At 44.4% G+C, this 26,288-nt stretch overlaps 1 protein-coding gene across 5 annotated transcripts in view; it reads left to right on the top strand.

Annotated features, from left to right (window-relative positions):
• Arhgap26 (Rho GTPase activating protein 26) overlaps positions 1-26,288 on the top strand; it is a 421,874-nt gene that overhangs the window by 84,185 nt on the left and 311,401 nt on the right. For all 5 annotated transcript variants that reach the window (XM_071612274.1, XM_027927794.2, XM_027927796.2 and 2 more), the window contains exons 2-4: positions 18,348-18,443; positions 20,337-20,398; positions 23,982-24,053. In XM_071612274.1, coding sequence (XP_071468375.1) covers positions 18,348-18,443; positions 20,337-20,398; positions 23,982-24,053 — 230 coding nt within the window. The remainder of the gene's footprint in view (positions 1-18,347; positions 18,444-20,336; positions 20,399-23,981; positions 24,054-26,288) is intronic.

The following is a 26,288-nucleotide window of genomic DNA, read 5'->3' as shown; positions in this document are numbered from 1 at the left end:
TGAAGATGTTTCATAAATTCTTACAGAATGAATGAATGAATGAGCCGTGAGCTGACTAAGAACAACAGCACAGCAGGATGGCGTTTTTGATGTAGCTAGCTTATTTTTCTTAGTTTATGACCTTGTGAATCTTCATTACCCAAGAGATCATGACAGCAGGTAGTAGACTATTGAGCAAATTATTATTTTTTAACTTACTCATCTGACAAAAACCTTATTTAAATGCATATTTTGATAAAGTTTGGTTTCTATAAGAAGCTGTGAAGTTGAGAAGCTACCATCACAATAGTAGGGGAATTCTTAATGTCGGACTTCTCTGAAGCTGATCAGTCACTTGCACCTTGGCCTTGGATGTGGGAATCTGATGGTTCCTCTTCACACCACTCCCTTCTAGCCTTCTTCCGCAAGTTATCTTTATATTCTTGTTCCTGTATTTACCGTATGAAGTTGTTGAGTATCTGTCCCTAGTAGGTTTCAGGTTTGGGGAGCCCAAGGTATATCAGTTTTAATTAGTGGTTTCTTCTTACCACCTGCTATACAGGGAGGTGCTTAGGGAAGAGCTAAAGGTGAGTGAATAAACCTATGGCCTGAATACACTTATGGAATGCTGGGCCTGAACTGGAAGAAAGGGAAACTGAATTGTTTGTAAGGGGTTATACATGATTCTTTTCTTCCAGCAGAGGGAAATCAATGGGAAGAAAGGTGTTATGGTTGGAATATGTTCGTGAAAAGTTCATGTGTTGGAAACTTAATCCCTGAATTCCTGTGTTAATGGTGTTTGGAGATGGGGCCTTGGGAAGGTAACTAGGATTTGATGTGGACACAGGGGTAAGACCGCCATGATGACAGTGTTGGTGTTATTAAGAAGACAAGAGAAGAGAAGAGAAGAGAGAGACCGAGCTTGCACATTTGCTTGTCTTGCCGTGTGATGCCCTAGGCCATGTTAGGACACAGCAGGAAGGCCTCTACCAGTTGCTGGCCTCACATTCTTGAACTTCCTAGTCTCTGGAACTGTGAGCTGTGTGAATTTATTCCTCATAAATTATCCATTCTGTGGTATTCAGATATAGCAACCTAAACAGGCTAAGACCAAAGACCTCCTAGGATCTGAGTTACTTTAAGTTTGTTACTAATGTGAAATCAAGTAGACCCTGTAAATAAAGGGAGTCTAACATGACTCAAGCTAGACCCAAAGTTGAGGCATATGATGACCTCCTCTGTCTTTCTGAGACCCAGCTGTTTTAGGGAAGGGTTAAAAGTTTATGTTGGGGCTTTGCTTTTTGTTTTGTTTTGTTTTGTTTTATTGCAGACTATTTTTTTAACCCACTGCTATGGAAAGGGACTTTTACTGGGTGCTATTAGAAGGACTTTCCAGTTCCTTCTATCTCCAGCTCAAGGTTTTTTCCCCTTAAACCCCATCACGTATGACAACGAAATTTCCAGAGTCAGCTCTAGTGCCCTCAGAGAAGAGTCTCTTTTAAGGCAGTAGATAAAGGAAGAGTCACAAAAATAATAATTAAAAATGACACAACCCCTCAGTGGTGTGCAGTGTGCACTTTGGCAAGAGTGAAGTCAATATTGTAAAACAGTAAGCACTCTTGGTGGCAGAGGACAGGCAAAACAGGCTTTTAAAAGCCCCATTTCAGAAAGAAAGGGGAGTGGTGGGAAGCAAGACAGGGCATCTTCATGTTGTGAAGCTATTTTTCTACCTAATGATTACACATTCAGTTGAAGTTACCATTTCCCAGCAGGTACTGGGCGGCACTGGGTCATTCTGGAATGAAATGGGGGGGGGGGAAGGTTCTGGAGGTGCCACTTAAGAGGGCTTTGGCATCTTTTGCACTTTGAAGTTATGCTTTGTGCACATTTCATGTCAGGTGTGTGGATACTTCATATCTGTGCATCTTTCCTCTGCCTGTCATTGTCAACTGCCTGTCATGTCCCAGGCATTATTCCTTCCTTTCCTCCATCTGTTCTTCCACCCACCTGTCCTCAGTCGATTCATCCTTCATTCATCCACATTATTGATTGTTCATTGTGTGCCAGGTACTGTGTCGGCCCTGGGAACTCTAAGGAGGACATGTCTTAGCAGAGGAGACATGCTTATGAAAGAGATAGTTTTTATCATTTTTTCAGGCTTGGATGTGAGGTTATCTATGAATGACCTACACTTCCCTACACCTCCACTTATAATGCCATGAAGACATGGGTCATATCTGCTTCTTGCCTATGTTGGTCTCTGCAGTGATATTTTTACACTAAATTATATATTTTTAAAAAGGTACACAATTCATAGTTTTTTGAATGAATAACAGAATAAATGAGTGATCTGCATAGTTCAGTTTATTCCTTTAACAGAAGTTTAGTCATAGCTGGGAGAAGTCACATAGAAGACAGACCACTTCTTAGTCAAGTAGTGAAGAACGAGGGGTATCCATACACATATATGCTGTGCAGTTAGTGGTTCCTTTACTCCTGGGCCTAGCTGGGCGGGTGGTGAGCTCTGACTACAGCAGTGCACAGTTCTGCCCTCACTTGGCCCTCTTGGAGCACTATCCACATTGAGGAGGTCTGGAAAGTGCTGGGAAAGAGAAGTCTGGGTGCTGTGACATAGCCCTGGCCCCTATGGGCCTCCGTCTTCACATGGCCACCTTCCCTGAGTGACTGATCCTGTTGTAAGGAAGCTAGTCACTGGATCTAGGGCCCATCCTTATTCAGTGTGACCTCATTTTAATTGATTATGATTGCAAAGATTCTGTTTCCAAATAAGGTCACCTGGCAGGTTTTGGATAGACCAGCATTTTGGGGACACTACTCCTCCCAGTGTAGGAGAGGGTACTGAAGTTGGTGGACGCAGGCTGGAGACTTCCTGTGCGTCCTCTCATTCCTCAAGGTTTCTGGTTGGTAGGGGCAGTGAGGCTGCACTGGGAGCTGGGACAGCCAGCAGCAGCTGCAACTCCAGTCTCTGGGGCAGGCTTCAGGGAGCAGGATTCCTCTCAGATACCCTGGAGAAGCTGTGAGACTGTGAGGAGTAACCTTCTTTGCTCCAGCTGGTCCCTGGGTCACGTTCACCTATCCTTCCTGCAGCAGGGGAACATGTCAGGATTTCTTACTAACCCAGGAGTACCTTGAGATAGGAGGAAGTGTCCATGAGAGTAAAATGGCCAAATTAATTAATGACCCTGGAGAACAATGGCCTAGGGTTTTTCCATGGTCCTTCTCTCTGGGAACAGTTTCCTGCTACTTTCTTGGAGGCCTGTTGCCAGGGACTTTCCGGATCTGCAGGACATTGCTTTCCTTTTTTCTTTCTTGTTTCCCTGCTTTCTCAGGTTCAGTGTTACTAGCTCCTTCCAGTTCCCTCGTATTTAAACCTTGACTGCAATGTCTTCCTCTAACAGTGCTTCTTAAACCTATAGTGCATCACAATCACCTGGAGAACTTATTAAAAAGGCAGATTCCCATATTTAATTTCCAGAATTTCTTAGTGATTCTGGGATGTTCTGATGCAGGTGAACTCCAAAAGCCAAATCAAGAAACACTTCCCCAAAGGACATGTTTGAGAGTGTGGGTGTGTGATTCCTCAAGTAATACCTGATATATTAGAAAGGACAGCTTCTGCAATTACCTGATGATAATTGGCATAACTTGTCACCAGATTATATATTTAAACTTTTGGCCTAGATATACAATATTTCTGGATACACAAATGCAAAATCTTCTTCTACTTTTTGCCTGTAGGCAAAGTGGTTTGAAAATTCATGAGTGGTACAATGTAAAAACAGAAGCAGCATCTTGTTGGATGAGGAAGAATGTACGTGGGGAATGTATATTTTGTTGCTTCAAAATCAAGCCTAGGAAATGGGTTCTGGTTTGCTTTGTGTGTGTCATGAAGGTGCAGATAATGGGATGGTGATTTTTTTTGTCTTTATTCCTGTGATCCCATTTCTCCTTTTTTCAAAAGGGAATTGCAGGGTTTGTCATTTTTCTGACTGAACTCTTTAAAAAAAAAAGAGTCACGTTCTTATTTGGAAATTTGTTTATGTATCAAAAACATGATTAGGGCTAGGATTTTGACAACTATCCTTTTATGAGCAAAAGTCATGTCTACTGCCTGCATGAAGTTTATTAAATCACCAGGAAACTACACATTAAACATTCACCCAAATCAAAGGAATCCTATTCCTTCCTATCCCTTCACAGGGAGCCAGGAGAGTCTATCCCTGGGGTGGGTGGGGAATGAGAGGAGGTGGCTTCCCTGAGGAACTGACCCTCCAAGCTGAGTCTGAGGGGCAGAGGGACAGTACCCGAGGGCACCTCCAGGCAGATGGGCCACACTTTGTTCCTGGAGTAATCCTGGCACCTTTGAAGGCCTGAAAGTTGGCCAGTGGGGTAGGCCACAGAAGAGGGCAAGGCTGATGGGTGGTGCGGATGAGGCAGTTTTGTAGGTTTCGGTCAGATTTATCTTCAACGAAATGAAAAGAGTCACAATTGGGGAGGAGATGGACCGGGCAGTGACAAGACCAGATCTGCCTTTTGAATAGGTCATTCTGGGCAACTGGAGAAAGTGAGGAGGCCAGTTAGAGTCCAGGCCAGAGACGGTGGTGGTGCCACCGGGACAGGGGTCTTCCTCCAGGTACCAGTTGGAGGGGAAAAGAGTTAATGGAGATGGGAAAGCGGTCCCTGGGTGTTCCTGCACCTGAATGGTATGTAATCTGTAGGGCTTTGTAAAAAGCAGCCATAAATGCTGTTAAAGATCTAAAATAGCTTCTTTCTTTCCCAGTCTCTGTTGACTCATGGTGTTTTAAATTTGTTCTAAAAAGGAAAAAAAATTAAATTTAAACTATTAGTATGAAATTATCTGTTCATCTTTGTGCTATACAATGCCAGTTTTAAATGTTTGGTATGCAGAATGACCAAAGTTGTGCCATTCATACTTCATACCTTATATGCATTTATTTTGTTCTTCCAAGAACAGTGGAAACTCTGCACAAAATAACTCAGGGCTGTTCTTTCTCTTCCTGATGTGCCCATGTCCCCAGCACGCTGTACCTTCTGCTTACTGAGTAAAGAGGGCCTGCAAGGGAAAGGAACTCGTGATGCCTCATCTTTCCTATTCTGTATTATCCACACAGTGGTTGGCTTATCCAGGGGAATAACTCAAGTAAGAAAAGCTTTGATAGGATCTGTGGGTCACAAGTTTCTCGGAATTCACCTGCCTTCTTGCACTTGGCAGGTTCTAATTGAAAGGAAGGTGTGGCCTCTCAGGTAGAAGCAGTTGTAGACGGAGCATGCTTACCTTGTACCCACTTTAAGACTCTCTGAGCTCCCACATGTCATGGATCCTTCAAAATTCTGTACTTCTTGGCATCCAGGGACTATGTACATCTGGGGCCACAAGGAACCCCAATGGACACATGACACCCTGGCTATACACATCTCTGTTCATGTATGTACTCTACTCTCCTACTGGATTTCACTTACAACCCCCAAGTTCAAAGATAACATTATTGAAAAATTTGAGAGAGCTACAGCGGGGCATAAAACCAAGCAGGTCCTCTGGAGCGTGGGTCCTTACACAGCTGTACAGGTTGCATGCCCATGAAGCTGTCCTGCCTCTACCTCAGGCATTTCCATTTTCCAGCTGCCCTGGGAGCCTGTATCCTGGATTCCACTTGAGTCTGTGTGAGACAGAACATTAACTGGGGCAGAGCTTGTGTTGGCAGCCCTAGCCTAGGCCTGTGGTCCAGGAGTGCTTGGCTTCCCAGGCACTGAAGGCAGTTGTCCCTCCCTTGAGGAGCCTGGTTCTGGATAGGTTTCTGGCAGTCAGCATCAGGGCCATTCATCACCTCCAGGTGCCATGAACTGGGTTTCTACAAATCAGCCTCCAAACAGAGTTGCATTTCTTCTCGATTGTGTGGTTTTCAGAATTAGAGAAAAGATGGAGAACATTTTTTGAAAAACAATTCCAGCTTTGGAATTTGTGATTTTTAAAAAATTGAATTGTGTGGGCTGGGGATGTGGCTCAAGCGGTAGTGTGCTTGCCTGGCATGTGCACGGCGCTGGGTTCGATCCTCAGCACCACATACAAATAAAGATGTTGTGTCTGCTGAAAACTAAAAATAAATATTAAAAACTCACTCACTCTCTCTCTCTCTCAAAAAAAAAAATTGAATTGTGATGTTCCCCCTTCTACCCCTGTGGCCACCTGGATTTCTTCCAGCTTGAGCATTGATTGCCCACTTTGCCAGTGTCTGTCAACTCACTATCAGGAGTTAGAAATCCAGCTTGCTCTGTGGAGCTCCCACTATGCAGTCTGCAGTGATTCCATTGTTGGTACTTGGCACTAGATGTTCTGAAGGTTTAGGTAGTATCCATTCTTAGACTTCAACATGCATAAAAATTGCTGGGGAAGCCAAATCCTGTGCCCCAGCTTCAGACACTTTGATTGACACTGCTGCAGCAGGCACCCTAGGAGAGTCTGTCTCAAGTGGTACCATATTTTAAGAACTACTGATTTGGCCTCTCAAATTTCATGGTGGTCTGGAACAAGGAGTACATGAGAACTAGCTGGAGCACCACTTCTTACTGGGGCTGGGAGGAGACTGTGTTGCTATTAGTGTTGGGTAAGGAGGAATGGAGGCAGGAACCTTGATTTCTCAGAAACATCTGAGAAGGGTGAATATTTGCCTTCTGGGACCTTCCTGCGTGGGGCCTCGCTGAGGTAAGGCAGGGAAGTGGCTTATTAAACAGGGGATAAAAGAAAGTGAAACTAATTTCTGAGAATGTTATTTGGTGTGGCTCTGTTCAGATACTAGGTACTTTTTTATTTTCTTTGGGAAACATTCATTTCATCCCTGGGGAGACAAACGAATCTTGTTTTTTTAATTGACTTTGTTCTGGTGCTGAGGAGCTGCTGCCTTTCTTCCTGTGGTGTTAGTGTTGAGGAGTGTCTGATCTGTACTTTAGGATTAGGCTGATTCAGTGTAGATCCTAATAATGCTACATGAGGAGGTGTGGAGGGCGGACCAGAGGAGGTCCACGTGGTGGGGGCGGGCGGGCGTAAGGAAGGGTAGGAGGTGGCCGGGTGGCTGGATCATCCTCTCCTGTCTGCAGACATAAATCAGCCTGGCGTTTTGTGTACTACATTATTACATAAAAGTGTCTAACACTAACACCTATGGTTTATTGAGTGCTTACTGCTGGCCAGGCTCTGCGCTAAATACTTCCACATATTGTCTTGATTTCTCACAGGAACCTCAGAAGGCAGGTTTCTCAATAGTTCCATTTCACACAGGTGGAAACTGAGATCAGACGCCATGCAAGTGCCTAAGATGGGATTTTGCACCCTGGGAAGCTGTTCCAAAGCCCCAGCACCAGTGTTCTAGGCATATTTGGCTATTGACGACCTCAGTTTACTTGACTACCTTCAAGCTGATCTCTGCTGTTGATAAGAACCTCCAGAAGTGTGTCTGATTATGCTGTCTGTGACTTTCTGAGTTAACAACTACTGAATGCCAATTAAGCCCTGATTCTTTGGGCTGGGTTATTGGTTGGTGGTTTCTTTTTGTCCTTTGCTGGAAAAGTTTCAGGGGTGACAGGGAGGTGACAGGCTTTGGTATTCTATTCCTGCTTTTCAGATGAGGTTCTTGCTTGCCTGGATTTGTTCAGTGCAAATGTGATTGCAGAGATCTGTTTTGCAAGGAAGAGGCAGTTCTGAGGGCGTGGACAGTAGGCTATAGATCTATGGATGCTGGCTCCTTCATTCACAAGTCCAATTCCAATGTAAAGACCTTGGAACAGAAATGGCTGCATCCTGTGATGACCCATTGAGAAATGAATGTGGCTGAAATCCATCATCAATCCTAATTTACTGTTTTGCAATTTTCCATTTTGGCATTTAAAAGTTCTATAATTATTTTGGTCTGTATCTCCAAATGCTTTTCTGAGGTAGCAGTACTGGTTTTCCCTTTGTACTATGAATAAAGGAAGGCATAGAAAAAGGACAAAAGTTCAGTGGCTTGAAGTGGTGGCACTCAGATGTGTAACTGTTTAATCAAGTTCCGGATTTGTATGTGGATACTTTGGCCCTCTCTCAGAACTTGACAGAGCAGAACACTGCTGCTCCAGTTCCTCATCTCCTCAATTTTTCTGGCTCTTTCCCCAAATCTTCGATTTATTGGCAAGGCCTTTCTTATAAACCTCTTCCAAGAAGGTCTGGCTTTTGCTGTAAGTTTACGACCATAAATTTTCAGATGGTACACGTCACCCTCTTAATCTAATTGAGCCGGCACATCCTTGTGAAGACATCATTTTATTTGGGGGGTATTAGTTGCTATGGTTATTTGCCGAGAATTAACAGAGTCTGTGTTTCCTCAGTTGGGCTTCTGCAAATTGCTCTCCGAGAATGACATAAAGGTGCGCACTGCTGTAAGAATATCTAGTAAATGTTTTCACTATTAGGAAAAAAAAAAAAAACACTGAAGGATACTTCCGGTGGAATTTTACTCCTGAGTTTCCAGTGGGCTTGGTACCCCTGAGGTGTGTAAAGAGCTTTCTCTAGGTCCCCTTGTGTGGTGGCTGTGCAAGGTATGGCTCATGTTTGGTTTTATTCTGTTTGCAACTGGTTCTCAAGGTATTCATTCACTGATTCTCTAGTATCTACTGAGGTCTTGTATATTCCCAGCACCATGCTGGAAGCACAAAGCAACTGAGTTTTTCTTCCAGGGTCTGGGGTGGAAGTCCAAACCCTTGTGCCAAAGAGGGTGGTATAGGGCTACATCATGTCATCACCTGGGACTTCATTTAGACATGCAGACTCTGGGGCTCCCAGGCCTACTGAATCAGAATATGCATTTTGACAGATACCCTGGTGGCTGGGGGCTTGTTAAAGCTTGAGAAACCTTGCTTTAGAGGGAAGGAAAAGCAAAAGTCAAGCCTTGAGACCCTGCCACCTGGCTCCTTGCTCCTGTCTTTGGTGTTGAGCATCACAGTACTACTGAGACTCTCCCACGCTCCCCTCTGGCTGGGGCTTCTTGGTCTTCCCAGCCCCTCTCACCTGCTCACTGTGAGACCCCTTGGTCTGACCTGCATGGTCTCCTCTTCATGTTCCCCTCTCCTTTCCAAGTCCCCCTCCCTCCTCTGCTTAGGGTACTTCTTTCTCAGAAAGCCCAGCATCTGGGGCATGCACACCTCATGTAAATTCCAAGCCTCTTGGATGTCACTTTGGCACACGAATTCTTTCATCCTCTTAGGCAATTGACTAAAGGGATCTGCTGGTACCACACTTTCCCTAGTGCATTTAAAAGCCCCTACTTGAGTTTAATCAAATTCTGAAGAAGAAAACCTTGCTGCTTTGAGTTAGTTCCTTAAAATGAGTGTGTCTTTGTGGTGCTGGGGACCCATCCACTGGCTTTGGGCATGTTAGGCAAATTGATCTACCACTAAGCTGCATATGCTATTCTAAAATAGCATTGTTTAATCCAAGGTTTTTGCCTTGCTTTTCTTTGTCAGGGGTGAAAGGAAATTGTAGATTTGTAGATGCTTTAGGGTTTTCTAAGCATTTGAGGAAAACCTTTAAGTGCTCCAAGTATATAGGGTTATTTGGTTAGTTTGGTGACTCAATGAGGCAAAAATGGCTTAATTCTTATGCTAATGAAAGCTCTCCCTTTGTTGATTCTCTAACCTGCTGGAAACTTCCACTCAGCCTCTGCTTATGGGAAGGAAGGCAGGCCAGCCACTGAGGGCTGTCCTGTGCTCTGCTCCGCCATTCTTTTTCCCTTTCTTTGCCTTTTAAATTCCCATGACAACCCTGTGAAGTTCCTATTATCCTCATAGTAACATGGACACTTGGAAAGGTTGAGTAATGTGGCTGAAGTCACACAACTAGGAAGTGTGGGACCAGGGGTCTGGGAAGACCAAGCATGTCATACATGCTCTCTCTGTGTGAGAGATTGACTGATTGATTTGTACTTCAGCAGCCTGGAAATACCCTCTCTTTTGCACCCTCCATTGATCAGTTTTTTACAAAATGGGTTTCTTTGTTGCAACTAAGTAAATACTGCACTTTTCCTTGAGGGACTTTTTCCTGCACTGACCTTCTGCTGCCTTATCATATCTTGGGGCAGCATATGAATATAACTGGGCTAAACATGGTACCTTAATTCCCTGTGTCCAGCTTCTTTATTGCTGGTATGAGCAATTCAGTCATGGTGTGGGCTTTTTTTGGGGGGGAGTACTAGAGATTGAACCCTGGGGGTGCTGGACCACTGAGCTAAATCTCAACCCCTTTTTATTTTAAAAAATTTTCAGGCAGAGTCTCCCTAAGTTGCCTAGGGCCTCACTAAGTTGCTGAGACTGGCCTTGAACTTGAAATCCTCCTACCTCAGCCTCTGGAGTTTCTAGAATTATAGGTGTGTGCCATTGTACCTGACTATGGGAGGGCTCCTTAGGGCTTGAGTTTTCATCATATATCTGATACCGATTAAATCACTTGATGCAGTAGTAATGGATTCAGCAAATGTTTAGTAAGTGCCTACTACATATGCCTTGCACTGACATTGAACATGTTCTGTTCTGGAAATGTGGCTCAGTGGTAGAGTGATAGCCTAGAATGCATAAAGCTGGGGGACTGATCCCCAGCAAACACACACACACACACACACACACACACAGCATTTCCTCCCTAGAATTCTCAGTTTCTTATGAGAGTAAGTTAATATTTACGATACATGAAAAACACATAAACAACATAAAATATATAGATATATGCCTATTTATATAAATGTAATAATATATAATATCTAAATATAAAAGGTAAAATTATACTTTGCAAACACAGGTGAACTGTATATAATTCAGTACATCTCACGACAATGCTGCTGATTATTGGTAAGTAGTACTTGGAGCTTTCAGTAGGGAGCAGAGCTTCTTTGAATTGTGCATACTCTTTCCTTATCTCTTGGCTTTGCAGTGGTCTGCATAGTCCAGTTTGACTGGTAATTCTGTGTTCCCTGCCATCTAGTTGTCCCACAGGGAGGAAGCCTCTTGACTGTAGTTGTACTATCTAACAGTGAAGCTTGATGGGCAAACTAAAGTAGGTGTCCTAAAACAAAGTTCTGGGCCAGCTTCTTAGTAAAAGGCTTAATCCATGTGTAGGTTGACCTTGTCACTCCTCTGTAAAAATCTAGTTTCCATTTTGTTAAGGGAGAAAGTCTACATTCCTTTGTGTGGCAATCAAGACCTTCCAGGGTTTGATTCTAACCTCCCTCACACTTCCTCTCCTGTCCAGCTAGATGAACTTCCTGTTGTTTCTGGGTGGTCCTCTGCTACTGCATCTCTTTGCTCCATTTCTTCTTCTTGAATACCTTCCCAGGCCTGCCTCCCAGCCCTGTGCCTCCTCCCATTTGTGCATATCCAAATAAGGCTCAGGGCAAGTGCCACTCCCTATTCTTTTTTTCTCTCTGTGTAGTCTCCAGTGGCCCCAGCTGGAATAATATCCCATTTGCACTTTGGTAGTTTTCGGGGTTTTTTTTTTTTTTTTTTTTACTCTTTGATTCAACCTTCATTTATAGTTTTCTATATACACATTAGACCCTTTTAAATTAAGTTCCTTTTAAGGATATGGGGTATAGACATACCTTTGTTTAATTTTTTGAGTGCCCTGATTCCAAATTCTAAAATATTTGAGAAAATGAGGTGATAGCATATAAAGAGATTTGAAGTCAGAAGGACCAGGTTTCTTGTCCTACCGCTCATTACTGTGAAACTTTGGGCAGGTTATTTAACCTTTCTGAGCTTCTGTTTCCCCATCTGCAAAGTGGAGATGATAATACCTATTCTACAGGATGGTTGTGAGGATGGAATAATTGAATATTTTTAATAGGTGCATGTTTCATGGTAAAGTAATGGATAAGTTAACCCTTAATTATAGGGATCTTGATGTGTATTTAGATGGATTTGGGATTCCCATATTTTTCCTGAAGGGTATTTCCATGTAAGTAGAATTCAAAACCTCATCTTGGAAAGGGCACCACCCTTCCATGTTCTACTTGATTTCATTTTTAGAATCAACTCTGAAAATTTCATTATCCTTTATGCTCTGCCTGGAAAAACAAATTCTCCAGAGTCAGTGCTGGTATGGCCTCATTTAGGAAATAGTTTCAGGGAAATGGCTCCAGGAAAAGCATGCAGATGTATAATCAGAATACACATCATATAATGTGTGTGACTGATAGGGTTGGTGGGCGTATCATCCGCCTCAGGGAGATAAGAGGTTTTCCAAGTCTGCCCCAGCTAGATTTGAAAGAATCTGAGCCATTCTGGCAGTGACTTCATCCCTACCACCCCTCCCAGCCCTGGCTCTGGCTTGACTGCTTAGATGAACACAGGCTTTCTGAGTGTGTTAGAGTAGTTCTTCCCACTTGCAGGCCAAAACCCTCCCTCCCCTGCCGACTGAGCACCCTGAGTGAGCTGCTTTCCTTCTCAGGTGAGTGGTCTTCACCTATGGGGCAGGATCTGTCCAGATCTTGTCATTTCTTCTTGAGAAACATACCTTCTTTGATATGGTTGATTGCCATCTAGTGGCAGTTCACAACACATGTCACAGAAACTAGTCAAATGCTATGGTGACTTTCTGTTTGGTTTGAGATTTGAACACGGTCTGCTTCTTTTTGTTGGTATAGTGCAAGAATTCTGGCTGTAGAATAGCATTTAAAAGAGCCCACCTCTTGCTTTTCCTAGAGCCAAGCACAATGAACTAGGTTTAAAATGTCACATGCTGAATTGGGGAAATGGAGAGTAGGGGGAAATGCCTCCCTCTAAGCACAGTTTTTGATAGGATGTGTTCTGGGGCTTCCTGGTCTTCCCAGCCCCTCTCACACAGTTTTTGATAGGATGTGTTCTGTTTGCTTAGATAAGGAGAAAGAAGAGAGGGTCCTCTGGAGACTCTTCCTTATTCTGGTTTGACTCCAGGCTTGGGATTGGAGACATAGTTTGGGCTGGCATTTGACTGATTTGTAGTTCATTTCTCCAGGTCCTTGGAATAGAGGTTTTGCTTAATGCCTCTGATGATGGTGACTCTCCTTCCAGCCACCATCAGCAGGGGCATTAAGTAAATGGTGGTTCCCTGTTCACCATTAGCTCCTTCCACTTATGGCAAGCTTCAACCAGACTTAAGAAGAACTTTCCATAGTTTGTCTAATCTTTTTTTTTTATTTGTCCCTTGTTGAAGGCTGATGGACCTGTGGAATGCCCAACTTCCCCTTATTTTTCTTTCAGCAACACCTGCTCTGGGCCCTGCACTGTGCTGGGTTTGGGGATATAGCAGCGTGCATGAAGGGACAAGAGTCTGCCTGTATGGAATGTTAGTGGGGGAGATATTAATGAAAAAAAAATTACCTGACTGAATATAAAATTACTCTAAAGAAGAGGAGTATAGGACACAGGGAGTGAGAAACAGAGTCAGTTGTGGCTTGCTTAGAGAAGGTTTCCTGGGGAAAGGGACTTTTGAGTTGAGAGCTACAGGCAGAGTGGCACACCCTCCAGGAGCCTCAGAGGCCAGGGCACCCAGAGCCCAGAGAAGGAGGTGGCGGGGTCACACCCTTCAGGGCCCCTCAGGGAGAAGGGCTTTGGTCTTTATTTTTAGAGCTCTGGGAAACCATCCTAGGGCTGAAACTACTGTGCAAAGAACTGACCAGAGGAACAAAAGTGGATGTGGGGACATGTGAAAGGAATCAGTTACAGTTACTCAGGCAAATGGGGCTAATTGGGTAAGGGTTTGCGATGGGAGGAGTGGGCAGAACTGAGAGATACTTGCAGGTGAAATGGACAGGCTTGGGAATGGACATTGTGCATGAAGTAGACCACCCATCAAAGATGATAGGCAGGTGTCAAAATGTGTGGCAAGACAGATGGTCAGGTGATGCCCTTCCTCACTGTTAACTGGCTCTTTGGGGGAGGAGAAGAGGTGAGGAGAGACTTTGGTTTTGAGTATGTAGGGCTTTCCTGGGAATGGGGATGTGTAGTAAACTAGAGTCTTTGGAGAACTTGTGTTTGTCTCTCAGTTCTGAGTCACGGTGCCTCTGTGGTGACCTCTGGCACTCTACCTGTAAGCCAACATGTGTTGCTGTGCCTGGCCCATACAGCAGATTTTGAGAGTCACTGTCCAGCCCTGTGCTAGGCACATTTTGTATTCTATGACATGGAGTTTCAGAATGAGGCCCAGAGAGTGAGTGTGATTGGCATTGAAAGAAGGGACAGATCAGCAAGGGCTGGGGACTGTGGTATTCTTGTTCTTAAAGCAGCCAAGAGGCCAATCCTTTTGCAAGTTCTTACCTCTGCCCTTGGTCTTTATTAACTGCAATCACTTTCTAAATCTAGAGAGAAGAATGTGACTGAGTAGCAGAAAATATTAAGGATACTTATATGCAATTTGGGTAACTATGGCCCAGAAAGGCAGTAGATCCACTGAAAAGAAATAAAATTGTAATGTTATCTTGAGTTCTTTATTATGTGGGTATACACATGCGTGCCTGTTTGTGTGTGCACAATTCTGTTCAGTTTTCCCTATGGAGTCAAAGGAAATGTCTTGATTTGCAATATTTCCTGTAAATTTGCATAAGATTAAGGCAGATTTTCAGTTTTTAAAAATTGTGATAAATCTTCTCCTTAGTGAAAGAGGGATCACATTTGGGTTAAATTCTCTTAACTTCTGTGCAAATTAGTATTTGCTGAGGCAAAGCATGGCATCTTCAGGAAGGGAAGGGTACTTTCCTCTGGACCCTGAGTGACCAGATGGCTTTAGGAGCAGTCTTACAAGGCCAGATTTCTAGCTGCTTCCATGTCCTTGCCTTTCTGGTCTCCTCGCTCATAGAAGAAGAGCCTTGTCTTCCCCGGATGTGGGCATTGACCACTTTGCTCTACTCTGGACAACACTCTGCTTTTCTAGCAACAGATGTTCTGCAAAGTAAACATTATTGGCTCTGCAGGGCTCCTTGCTGTTCTTGCACCACTTCAACATGAAACAGTGAGGTTATGTGAGTGGGGCCATGATGCTTGGCATGCTCTAGCCTCAGTGCCAGCCCCTCCCGCCCTTCTCCTCATTGAAATATGCATGTTATAGAATCCTGTGCCCACCAGAGCAAAAGCTGCAGAAATGAATCATTGGATGAGTCGCACATCCAGGGTGATAATTTACTTAAGACATCACCAATGCTTTTGGGTTGAATTAGGTCAGAAGCAATGGTTTTTGAGTATTCTCATTCTGATGCCTTCTCCATTGTCCCAAGTAACAGAGGGGTTATCTTAACCCATTAAGTCCCAAGCTTTCAGTTCTGTGAATATTTCAACAAAGTCGACACAGGTACATAAAAGTACATTGAAAATCATAATGTAGAGTTTATATAATTAATTAATATTGCTATAATTTTATTCGTATAATTACATTATAATTACATATTACATCTGGGACAGGGGAACAAAATGGATTAATGGGGTGAGCTAACTTGTTGTTGCCAGATGCTACAAGGGTCTCAGTTCTGAGAACACTGGAGTCATAGGTGTCTTCTGTCTGATTGTGTGTTCTTATGTCAGTCCTTTAGCTTCTCTGAGCTCTACACGTGAATAATCATGCTTCTCCCCAGTGGGGCCTATTTTTGAAGGATTCATATATCCGGAGAGAGTAGCACAGCTTTAGCCTAAAGAGGAATCTTGTGGTAGGTAGAGTGCCTGTCCAGAGTGTCCAGCCCACCTGAGGCTTCTTTCAGATGATGTAACTGAGACTTGACCCAGGGTTTTATATCTGATAAGTGGTGGAGCTGGAACTTGAACCCAGGAGCCAGTGGGGGCTGGGGCTGGAGCAAGAGGTTGGGGTTGATCAACCTATAACCAGTACCCCATAGAATGCAAATAGAGAAGGGAGGTTCTCCCAAATAGGCTTGAGATGTGGTCCCAACGTCTGGATTATGGATTCTGAACAAGAAAACAACAGGTGTCTACTGTAGCTTCCCTGGAAGTTTTCTCTAAGTCCGAGGTGAGAACATTTCAGGTTCCAGTGATTGGGGCTCTTACTCACCCCAGCTGTCCTCATTGGCTCAGAGCCCAGTACTGACTCCATAGCAGCACTCATCCCCAGTCTTCCATTAAGGGACGAGGCCCTTTGGTCCCTCCAATCTGCAGTGCTACTCAGGCTTCTGCAGTGGCAGAGTGTGCTCTGAGCCACTGGACAGTGAATTCAGGTTACCTTGTGGTCATGAGCTCCCAGGTGAAATGGGTCTTCCTGTGAAAAGACCCCACAAAGCCCCATTGTGCATTATTATTAGCTGCTCCTCGGTCTGCATTGGCGGCTGGCCCTGGCAGCACAGCCTTTCAGGTGCCTGCTGGAATCTTTCCCAAGCCTGGCTTATGTTTCACATTTTTTTCATGTTGTCGAGATGATGGTCCAACTTGAGTCTGTCTCGCCCTCTTGGGGAGGCCCAGGAGGATGGTGGATGCAGGGGCAGAGCTGTTCTTACTCCTCACTCAGCCTTTCTTTGTGGGTTCTGGTTGAGGAACATTCAGATTAAAGAATTCAGTGCACATTGGATGTCCTCTTGGAGGGCTCCTGTTTCACTCTAAAACACCACTCTCCCTTGTTTGCTCTTGCCTGCCTGGGGCTGCCCCTTTCCTTCCTCCCTACAGTGTTCTGACTTCCAGATGCTTCTGTTCTTCTTGACTTGCTGGAGGGTGGCTTGTGTTCTGAGGGCTTTCCTCTGCCTGGAATGGCCAGTTGTGAGAGAAGCCTGCTTCCCCTCCAGCATCTTTTGACTTTTTGTCTAGGACCAAGTGACTGAACCAGAGAGGGACTGGAAGTTGGCTCCTGTGTTCCCCTTTTTCACCCCAAGTGTCATGTCTTGCACTGTAGAACAAAGTGCTTTGCACAAGCCCTAGTTAGCTCAGAACCTGGGTCATTTGACTTTGTGGGAGGGTGGTCCATGCTCCATGCAGTAGCTTGAGCCCTGGACTTGAGGATAGCAGCAAGGCCTGAGCCTGGCTTTTCCCGAGCAGCCATTGCTTGGGAGGAATGCTGGGGATGGGGTTTGGGTGCCATGACTCCCTCTGCATTTATTTAGCACAGGCTGAGCAGGATGCCCTGCCAGGTGCAAGAAGAAAGAACAAACCAAACAAAATCAGAAGATGAAAAACATGACCCCTTGACTCTAAGGGACAAAATGGGAGCAAAGAAAGAGAAACGTTGAGGACCACGATGCTTTTATTTAGTAGGCTGTGTTGATCTGTGAAGCCAGAAGACCGCCCTCCTCCCAGCCCGTGTCTTATTAAAGCCAGGCCTTGTTACCAGTTTTGCCTCATGTTTCCCTCCTCTGGGAATTTGAACATAATGCCATTTCCCCTTCAGTGAGGAAAGCTTGGAGAAGGGTAATTTGAATGATTAGCCTAATCTGCAGGAAGGCTGTGTGCGGAATTAAGTTAAGCACATTTGCACTGAGCAGCCTTGTCTGTTAGGCCACTTAAAGGTACCTTCGTGGTTTTATACCCTTAACAGAAGCTGAGGGCTCAGGAAGGATCATTGGCTTTTATTACTGTCTTAAATGAAAGCTTATTTTTTAAAATTTGACAAGGGCCTCTGAGAGTTTTCATTATAGATACCATGTGTGGGGTGTGTTTTTACCCCATTATAAAATGTTGCCAGGACTTTGTTCTGGTGGCGGTGGATATGGCCACCCAGGGAAATGGCTCAGGTGGGAATTTGTCTGGCTGGCCCAGCACTGGGCTCATGAGGAGAATGGAGAGGGTCTGAGAACCTGAGCTCTGTGTGTGCCTAGGTTGGAAGACGAAGGTCAAGTGCTGCTTCTGCCATGGGGCCCCACAGCTCCAGGCCCTTGCTTTTAGCTTTCCTAGGGCTCCCTCCCCACTTGAGGTTGGGCTTAGGGGAAAGTATCCTTAAGACAGGCATGGGGGCGGCTGTGCTGACCACGTGGCGGGTTTGGCAGGGTGGAACTTCAGGCTGCAGAGACTGCTTTGGACTGTGATCCAGGCTTCCTCCCTGACCTGGGCCAAACAGATTCCCACATGTGTCAAATGAAGATGACAGAACTTGCTATGTGGCAGGAGGAAGTAGAGGTTGGATTAGAATCATTAGAATCACATGTAACAAAAATACGAACTTTTAGAGCAAATCAGTTTCATGTTATAAACAAATATTTACTACTTTAAGATTGCATTCATTTGTTCCCCCAAATGGTCTTTGGAACAAATCTGCTTGCTGCTATTTTCATAGAAGGACTAAAAAGAACAGCGACTGAGAAGGCCAGTTTAATTTCAGTAATTCAGTTTTTTCCTTTTTTTCCTGCTAGATTTGTCTTCAGCGAAGCGCAAGTTTGCAGATTCCTTAAATGAATTTAAATTTCAATGCATAGGAGATGCAGAAACAGATGATGAGATGTGTATAGGTAAGTCATAACCTTGTGGAAGATAAAAACGTGTGCTGTTGGTCGTAGTTTTTGGTGTCCCACTGCCTGTAAATAAATACATAAAATAAAGGTCCATCAACAACCAATAAAAATCTTAAAAAAAAAAAAGAAAAGAGGAGAGGAGGCCTGAAGGTTAGTAAAGACACAAGACGCCGGAGGGAGTGGTGGGGCAGAGATGTGTGAGGGTTGGGCCTGGGCTATGCTGGGCTGCCACAAGTTCTGGAATTGCCCCACTCATTTCCAGTGTGCTGAGGAAGCTTAAGATCATGCAGTGGGACTGTCCTTTCCACTGTCCTTTAATGTTTTCCTTCCTGCTGGTTTTGTGTCCTTCCCCTCTGTCCCCAAACAATAGTGCTAAGAACTGTGGTGCAAAAGTACATGCAGGTAGATGAATGGAGACTTATACCAGAGGTTGCAAAATGATAGTTCACAGGGTGAGATCAGAATACAGCCTTTATTTTGGCTCTGAGTTTTTTTTTTTTTTTTTTAATTGAGTCATCATATAAATAGAATTTATCTAAAATCCCAGTTTCCCAGCTTCTTTGAAAAGCTTGAGAATCCATCTCCTGGCCCTGTGTTCTGGCCTGGTAGCCACTGGCTGGAGCTCTGCGTGGCTGTCACTACCTTCAGATGGGGAGAGGAGCTCAGGGTCCAGCTCACCAGGATCCCCATTTGTTTTGTTCCTTACCAAAAGGCTGCAGGGTGTGGTGCATTCCTGTTTCTCAGGGTGCTGTGCTGCTCCACCCCTGCTGTCACTTGCCTTCTCTTGTAGGCAGCCCTGAGCTTGGAGGGTAGGCAAGATCAAGACAGCTTTCTTTGTGGATGTCTCATTATTAGACTTCATTCTTTTCACATTGGGTATATTGGTTGACTCTATTAAGGGAACGAGAATTAAGAAAGTTGGATGGCTGGGGTTGTGGCTCAGTGGTAGAGTGCTTGCCTAGCATGTGTGAGGCACTGGTTGGATTCTCAGCACCGCATGTAAATAAATACATAAAATAAAGGTCCATCAACAACCAATAAAAATATTTTTTTAAAAAAGAAAGTTGTGGCTGGGGCTGTAGTTTCATGGGTAGAGCATGTGCATTAACATGCTTGAGGCTGTGGGTTCCATCCCTAGCACACACACAAAAAAAAAAAAAAAAGAATTGAGAAAAGTTATAGTGAGTCACTTAATTCATCAACTATTTTTTTGAGTTCTGTTGCTGTGTGGAGCACCAGGACCTGGGAACAAGCATAGATAATTGGAAGACCAATTAAAATGCATCATTGTAAATCATGAATGGATGGCTGCTTTTCCCAAAGTTGCACAAGTGACCTGAGGACCCTCAGGGCTACTCTACTCAGTGCCTACTTATTGTCACGCTGCATGCTGCATTCTATTAATGAGTGGCTTGAGGACTCAGAGAGCAAGAACCCAAGGAGATGCCAGTGATGTGGCTTCTGATGCCAGCAGCACTATTTATTCAGTTCTGGTGCCAAAGAAAAGGTTGGGCTCTGACGCAACCCCATGACAAAGGTTGAGGAGGTTGAATTCTGGACAGGAAATCTGAGCGGAACTCTGCCCCGTCCAGCCTGGGGACTGGGAGCCTGCCAGCATCTCACCAGTCCTGGGACTCTCAGGAACAGGCGGGTCTTTTCCTTATAGAAATCCTTCCCTAGCTAGAGTGCCAGATGCAATTAACCTGCACTTCTGGGTCATCTTATCCTGAATGGTTAATGATTAAAAGATAAGGGAAGTCTGAGGAAGCAATTGACTTCAGACATCTGTGTGTACACTAAATTGAAATCCATAGCTTCATAGTGGAGCTGGAAAGGCTCCTGAAGACCCATTACTCTTCTTCTGGTTCATGGCCCCTTTCTGTCTTCCAGCAAGGTCTTTGCAGGAGTTTGCCACTGTCCTCAGGAATCTTGAAGATGAACGGATACGGATGGTGAGTATAGCCGGGCTGCTCTTGGTCCCAGTGTGTGCACATCGAGGGAGCAAAGGATTTGCTATTAGAAGACTTGGATTTAAGTCCAGTGTTTGCCCCTGGGGTGCTTTGCAATCTGGAGCAGGCCTCATCTTGGGAGGATGAAGCCTTTTATAAGTGTTAAAGGATCACTTGTACACAACTTCTGAACAGCATCATGTCTACCCAAAGATTTACTGTGAGGTCCACACATAAGGTACAAGTCTTAAGGGTGGAACTATTGAATGATTTAACTTTTGAGGGCCTCAGATTTATCACCAACAGAATAAGAAAGATGATATCCTACTCTGCTCCTTCTCCCCACATTTTATTGAACCTATCCAAGTGTCCTTCAAGGACATGAGTCAGTGCTTCACTTAATTCCAAAGCACCTAACATAGAACCTACCATGTAGCTGGCCCCAGTAAATGACACTTAGTAAATGACGGTAATTACAATGAGCTTTTCAAAGAGAAATGCTGTGCAAATTCCAGAATCAAATGCTGATCTCTAAGTTCCTAAGTTCTATTACAGGACACTTACTCTATTGGGGTTCAGTAGTAATGGAGAAGAGATTCCACACCCACAGGAAGTGCCTATGCATCTTCTCCCACATACCTCAGATGTTGGGAATGAAACCTGGTTAGAAATCCCCTGCAGGCTGCCCGCTGGTTTGTCCCTAGGGAGACTGTCTCCAGGCAGCCGTGCTCCTGAGGATTAATGAAGATACCAAAATTTGAGCATTTCTCTTCTCTTCCCATAGCAACAGCTGTTAATGTGAGTATTAAGTTTACCAAGGCATTGTTCAACCAAGCACTTCACATTGTCTGTTCTATTTACCTCCCATGGGGACTCTGTGACATGGTGTCTGTTTTGTCCCCATTTTTCAGATGAAGATACTGAGATTTACAGTGATTAAGTGATTAGACAGGATCATGTGGTTAGTAAGTGATACGGTCTCAATTCAAACCCAAGTCGGCATTATACCCCCACCCCCCAAAAAAATATGGGGGGAATTTCTTTAAAATTCCAAACAGAGTAGAAGCTTTCCCCTTTCTGCAGTGCGAGGTGACCTGGTTTCTCCTGATTGCCCACCAGTGGGTACCCAAATCAGAATCAGGATGGTAGTGGCAGTTGTGGCAGTGGCTATAGGCTTGGTGGTGGGGGAGGGGAAGCTGTGTGCTTGGGCACGTGCTAGTGCCTGAGAAAGGGCAGTGATTCTTTTGAGCCTGATTCTTGGCCAAGTCAGTATTTGGGGGTGGGGGCGTGGTGAGCAAATCAACATGAATACCCTGCAGATTGCGATGGCCTGTGGTAAGGGAACAATGCCTGGATTATACTTTTCAGCTTGCCTCTGCAATTTTATTATTAATGTCAGTGAATCGAGTTTCTGCCGTCTGCATCTGAGTATCTGGCCATCACCAGCAGCTTCTCACCCCTCCTCGCCATGGGACAGCTTCATCATCAGTTCAGCTCGGCTCAGCAAAGCTGCGCCCCTTCTGGGAAGCCTTCCCTGACTCCCTGCGATATTTGACTGTCCTTTGTATTTTATGCACACCCATTTTATGCCTCTGATTCTGCACTTACCACATTGGGTCCTGATAATCACTGTACATGTCTGTGCCCATAGTCAATAGGAGTTTTTTCCTCAAGGGCAGAGAATGGGCTTCTGGGTCCCCAGCATCAAGCTCAGTGCTTGGAACTGATGGAAGTTATAGTCATAGACTCTCAGAGCCAGAGAGACTGTATTCCTCACCATCTGCAATTTGTCATTTGACAGATGAGGAAACGGGTCATATCAAGGCTGATCGCAGGTAGGAGTAGGATGGGGACCAAGACTTGGGTGTCTTGCTTCCCACATGAGCAGTTGAGTGCCTTCATAGAATAAGCTGCGTAGGACCAGATCCTCAGTGACCATGCCCATTGGAATAACTTGGAGCTTACGAAATACTGATGTCTGGGATTTGATCCAGAGATTCTTAGTTGGTAGCTCTAACATGCAGCTAAGGTTGAGAATCACTGACCCAGGGGCTTGGCATACCATTATAATCTTCAGGGACTCACAGTTGACTTGTGGAAAAGATTTGATCAAGCCAACCAATTAAGCAACACCAGATAACAATAAAAATCAAACAAGTTCAATACTGTTGCAACACTCCATTGTTAAAATGCACTCTGCTGAAATAAGTGCTTTCAAAATCAAGAAAAAGGCAAATAGGAATAAATTTTGGAGACCTGCCTTTTTCTCTTCCCTCATAGTGTCCGGGAAGTTCTCTACAGTGTCCATCTAAGGCTTCTGGCACACATTTGAGTTGCTTTCATTGTGAAGGACTTGCATATGATTTAGAAAAAATAATACTTTGTTGTAAAGAGATTCCTGAAATAACTAGTTGAACACAGAGTGAGCAATGAGTGACTTAAAAGGAAAGACTGTAAAATATTGCACTGCCTTAGAAAAGACCATGGAGTCTCAGAGCTGGAACAGTTCAACCCACTCATTTTGCAAATGAGGAAATTAGAGCCCAGAGAGGTTAAATGTTTTGCCCATGGTCACACAGTTGGCAGCTAGTCAAGACATCATTCATTTAGTCATTCAAAAGTGTCTGAGTGCTCCTTTGTTTCAGTACTCCTCTGGGCTTTGAAGAGAGTGGTAGACAAGTGAGTGTTTACAAGACGGTATGTGTGTGAGTGTGTGTGTATGAGAGAGAGAGAGAGAGAGAGAGAGAGAGAGAGAGAGAACATGTACAGTGCTGAGCCAGAAAACACCACCTGGCATATGTGTTCTGAAGAAAACATGTGGTGGGATGGCAGATAGCTTCTTTGGGTGACAGTGGTGTCACGGAAGGCCTCCCTTTTAAAAAGATGACCTTTAAGCTAAAACCCTAATATTACAGTAAGGAGTCATCTGTGCAAGGGTTTGGGGACAGAACATCTGAGGGAATAGCCAGGGGCAGAGGACCAGAGGTGGGTTAAGATTGGCACATTGGAGGTGCACTGGGGTGGTGGTGGCCTGGAGTGCAGGGCTGAGGCTGAGCCCTGGGAGATGGTGTTGAGAAGTAGACAGTGATCAGGAGGTGCAGACATCCTGGTTCCAGTACTGGGGTGACATAGCATCAGGACTGAAAGGTTCTTGTGACAGCAGATGTCCAAAGGCGTTTTGTTTCTTTTTTTACCTGGACTCACTGTTGATCTGCTTTACCTGTAACTTTGATGCATGGGCATCTATAAGAAGATGTCACCTAAGCTTGAAACTTAAGACTGTACTGTCACCATTCTCCTTTGCCTTCAGAAGGTTGCTGACACTTTTAGGCATTTCCATTTTCCCTTTTAAAGAACAAATTTTAATCATGCACAGGAGGACTCTCACGTTTTGAACAGTGACTAGCTTTTGTATTGTTGTGCCATCAGTTCAAGTTTTGTAAATGGTGACATGTAGATGGTATTGCTTACTCTAACTCTACACGAGACATAGGAATACCTTTTGTGACAGAGCTGCCATCACATCCGTAATTCTTTACTGATACTGCTTTTGTCTCCCCCATCTCCCTCTGATTTTCTTCACCAGATTGAGAATGCCAGTGAGGTGCTCATCACTCCCTTGGAGAAGTTTCGAAAGGAGCAAATCGGGGCTGCCAAGGTGAGCATGTTACAAACGTTGTTCTTGGATTTTAGGGTAAAAGTCTGGAAAGCACAGGAGCTTCTTTAAAAAATCTAAGAATGCCTCCGGGAAAACATAAGCTCACCTTCAGAAAATCTTCTTTGACAGATAAGCTGAGACCCCAGCTCATCTGCTCTTTTGCAAGCCCCTGAATAAGCATCCACCTCAGCAACCCTTCCAGTATCTCGTTACCTGATTGTTTTGTGCTAGTTCATAAACCACCCACAGGAAGAAACTACACCTTCTCTGTGTTCTCAGATGGCACTGTGCTTGGACAGTTGTTTTTGTGGAATGGTGTTAATCAGGGAGTCCAGGACTCATGGCCTAAGCAGAGTTACACTATAGACCCTGTGCTCAGGGATCTGTTTCAGGGGAGGAGGCTGGTACTTAGTTTTTGTGGTGTGTAGACATGGGTCCTTTTTTTTTTTTTTTTTTGCCAGATATTAAAACATTTCAAGAGAAACTGAAAAGCCAGAGAACTTCTGTGAAATAATTTAAGAAAATATGTATTACTCATTGTGTAGGTCAAAAAGTGCATTTGCAGGCCTGCTTCAGCCTAGAGGTCTCTGTGGGTTATCACTGACCTGGAAGAACTGTAGCCCAAACTCAGCTAGTTTCGTATATTACTGAAAGACTGCAAAGGGAAACCAGTTCGTTTTTAAGAGGGGATTCTCTGGGGCTTCCCGCCTGTGATAAATCACTGGAAATCCTAGCTGCTTTGACCTTCAGTAGCGTGTTAGAGACCACCTGCAGGGAAGATGTTTTGATTGGAATCAATGGAAGCAAAAGGCTTTTTCACGGTTTTTTTTTTTTTTTCTGGAACTGGGTCAGTTCAGCCACAGTCCCTCACGCCACCTGCAGGAGGTTTGGGGCTGCACCACCCTCTTCCTTGGAGTGGATTTTACTCAGTTGTGAAATGTCCTTGAGAAGTGATTGTAGGTGAGAAAACAGTAGTGAAATGTTGTAGAGTGAGAGCCCTCTCACCTGCCTTGTAGAAATAGATATGATCTATCTCTATGAAAAAGATGTTTAGTCAGGGTCTGTCAGAGCCGTGGGTGGCCATGGATTGAAGGAGAGACCATGGCAAAGATTTTCTTCTAGTTTTAGGGCATGTGTGTACCAGTTTCATTTTATATTAACAAAGCAATGGAAATTCATTAGTTTCGTATGAAAGATTAAGGAATGGGTAATTTGAAGGAAATCTGGTTGTACTAACATTTTGTCCAGGACTTTGGACTGTCCGTGAGGGCTGAGAATTTGCTGGTGAGTGAACTCTTGGGGCCTCAGGGCCTGTGCTTTCCTATGGCATGTACAGTGCTGGCTTCTCAAGGTCTCAGGGGAGAGCTTTGAGGCAGAGGCAGGAGGACCTGCATATTGAGTCATCTTTCTAGGAGTTACTTCTTCTAGGCACAGATGCCTTTCATTCTGGCCTCTTGCCTCACATTGTTTGGGGGTTTACCACTGTCACCAGGGAGAAGCAGAAGCCTGAGTGTGCTCCCTTGGGATTTAAGATCAGTGATCCTCATGAGAGGAGCGGGGAGTCGTGGGGTCCTGCTGTAAGAATAAAAGAATTTAAATGAAATAGTCACTCAACCCAGCATCATACTGTGTTCTCTCCTTCATTAAATTATTAATAATCATCAGTCATCCAAGTTATTTGAGTGGCATTTGGGTGATTTCTCAACCATTCTCCATTGTCTCCCCCTGACCCATATCTTCTCCATCACTGCACACACCCATGCATTTATATCATAGTGCTATGTAAATTAAAAAAAAATAAACAACAAATCCACTTGGGGGCGGGTGCCTTGTCAATAATACCTAAGAGCCAGCAAGTATTCTTTAGCTATTTTTTCAGTGGCCAAGAAGAGAGGTTCCTGAACCCTGCAAGTGATGCTAAAATTACTTTCCCCTCCTTCTCTCCTCTCGGGTGCTGCTTTGGTTGCTATAACAACCTGTTGCAGAGTACTCATTGTGAAGGCTGCCAGGAAGTGGGGGATTCTGGGAATTCTTGTGCTAGTGTGACTGCTCAGGAGTAGGCATGACCCTGAAGCTTCTCTTCACAATGGTCCTAAGTTGCTATTTCTAAGTTTAAGAAGTTAATTTTCCCTGTTCCAGAGGTAGATTTGGAGTGTGGAATCTATAAGGCGAGTAGAATAAATGGTAGAGAGTAGTGGTTAAGAGGGTGTCTAGTGCCAGATGTGGTGGCACACA

The sequence above is a fragment of the Marmota flaviventris genome, chromosome 5 (genome assembly GCF_047511675.1).
Source record: "Marmota flaviventris isolate mMarFla1 chromosome 5, mMarFla1.hap1, whole genome shotgun sequence".
NCBI classification, from domain to species: domain Eukaryota; kingdom Metazoa; phylum Chordata; class Mammalia; order Rodentia; family Sciuridae; genus Marmota; species Marmota flaviventris.
The sequence above is the reverse complement of the archived record's forward strand: the minus strand, read 5'-3'. Positions and strand labels throughout refer to the sequence as shown.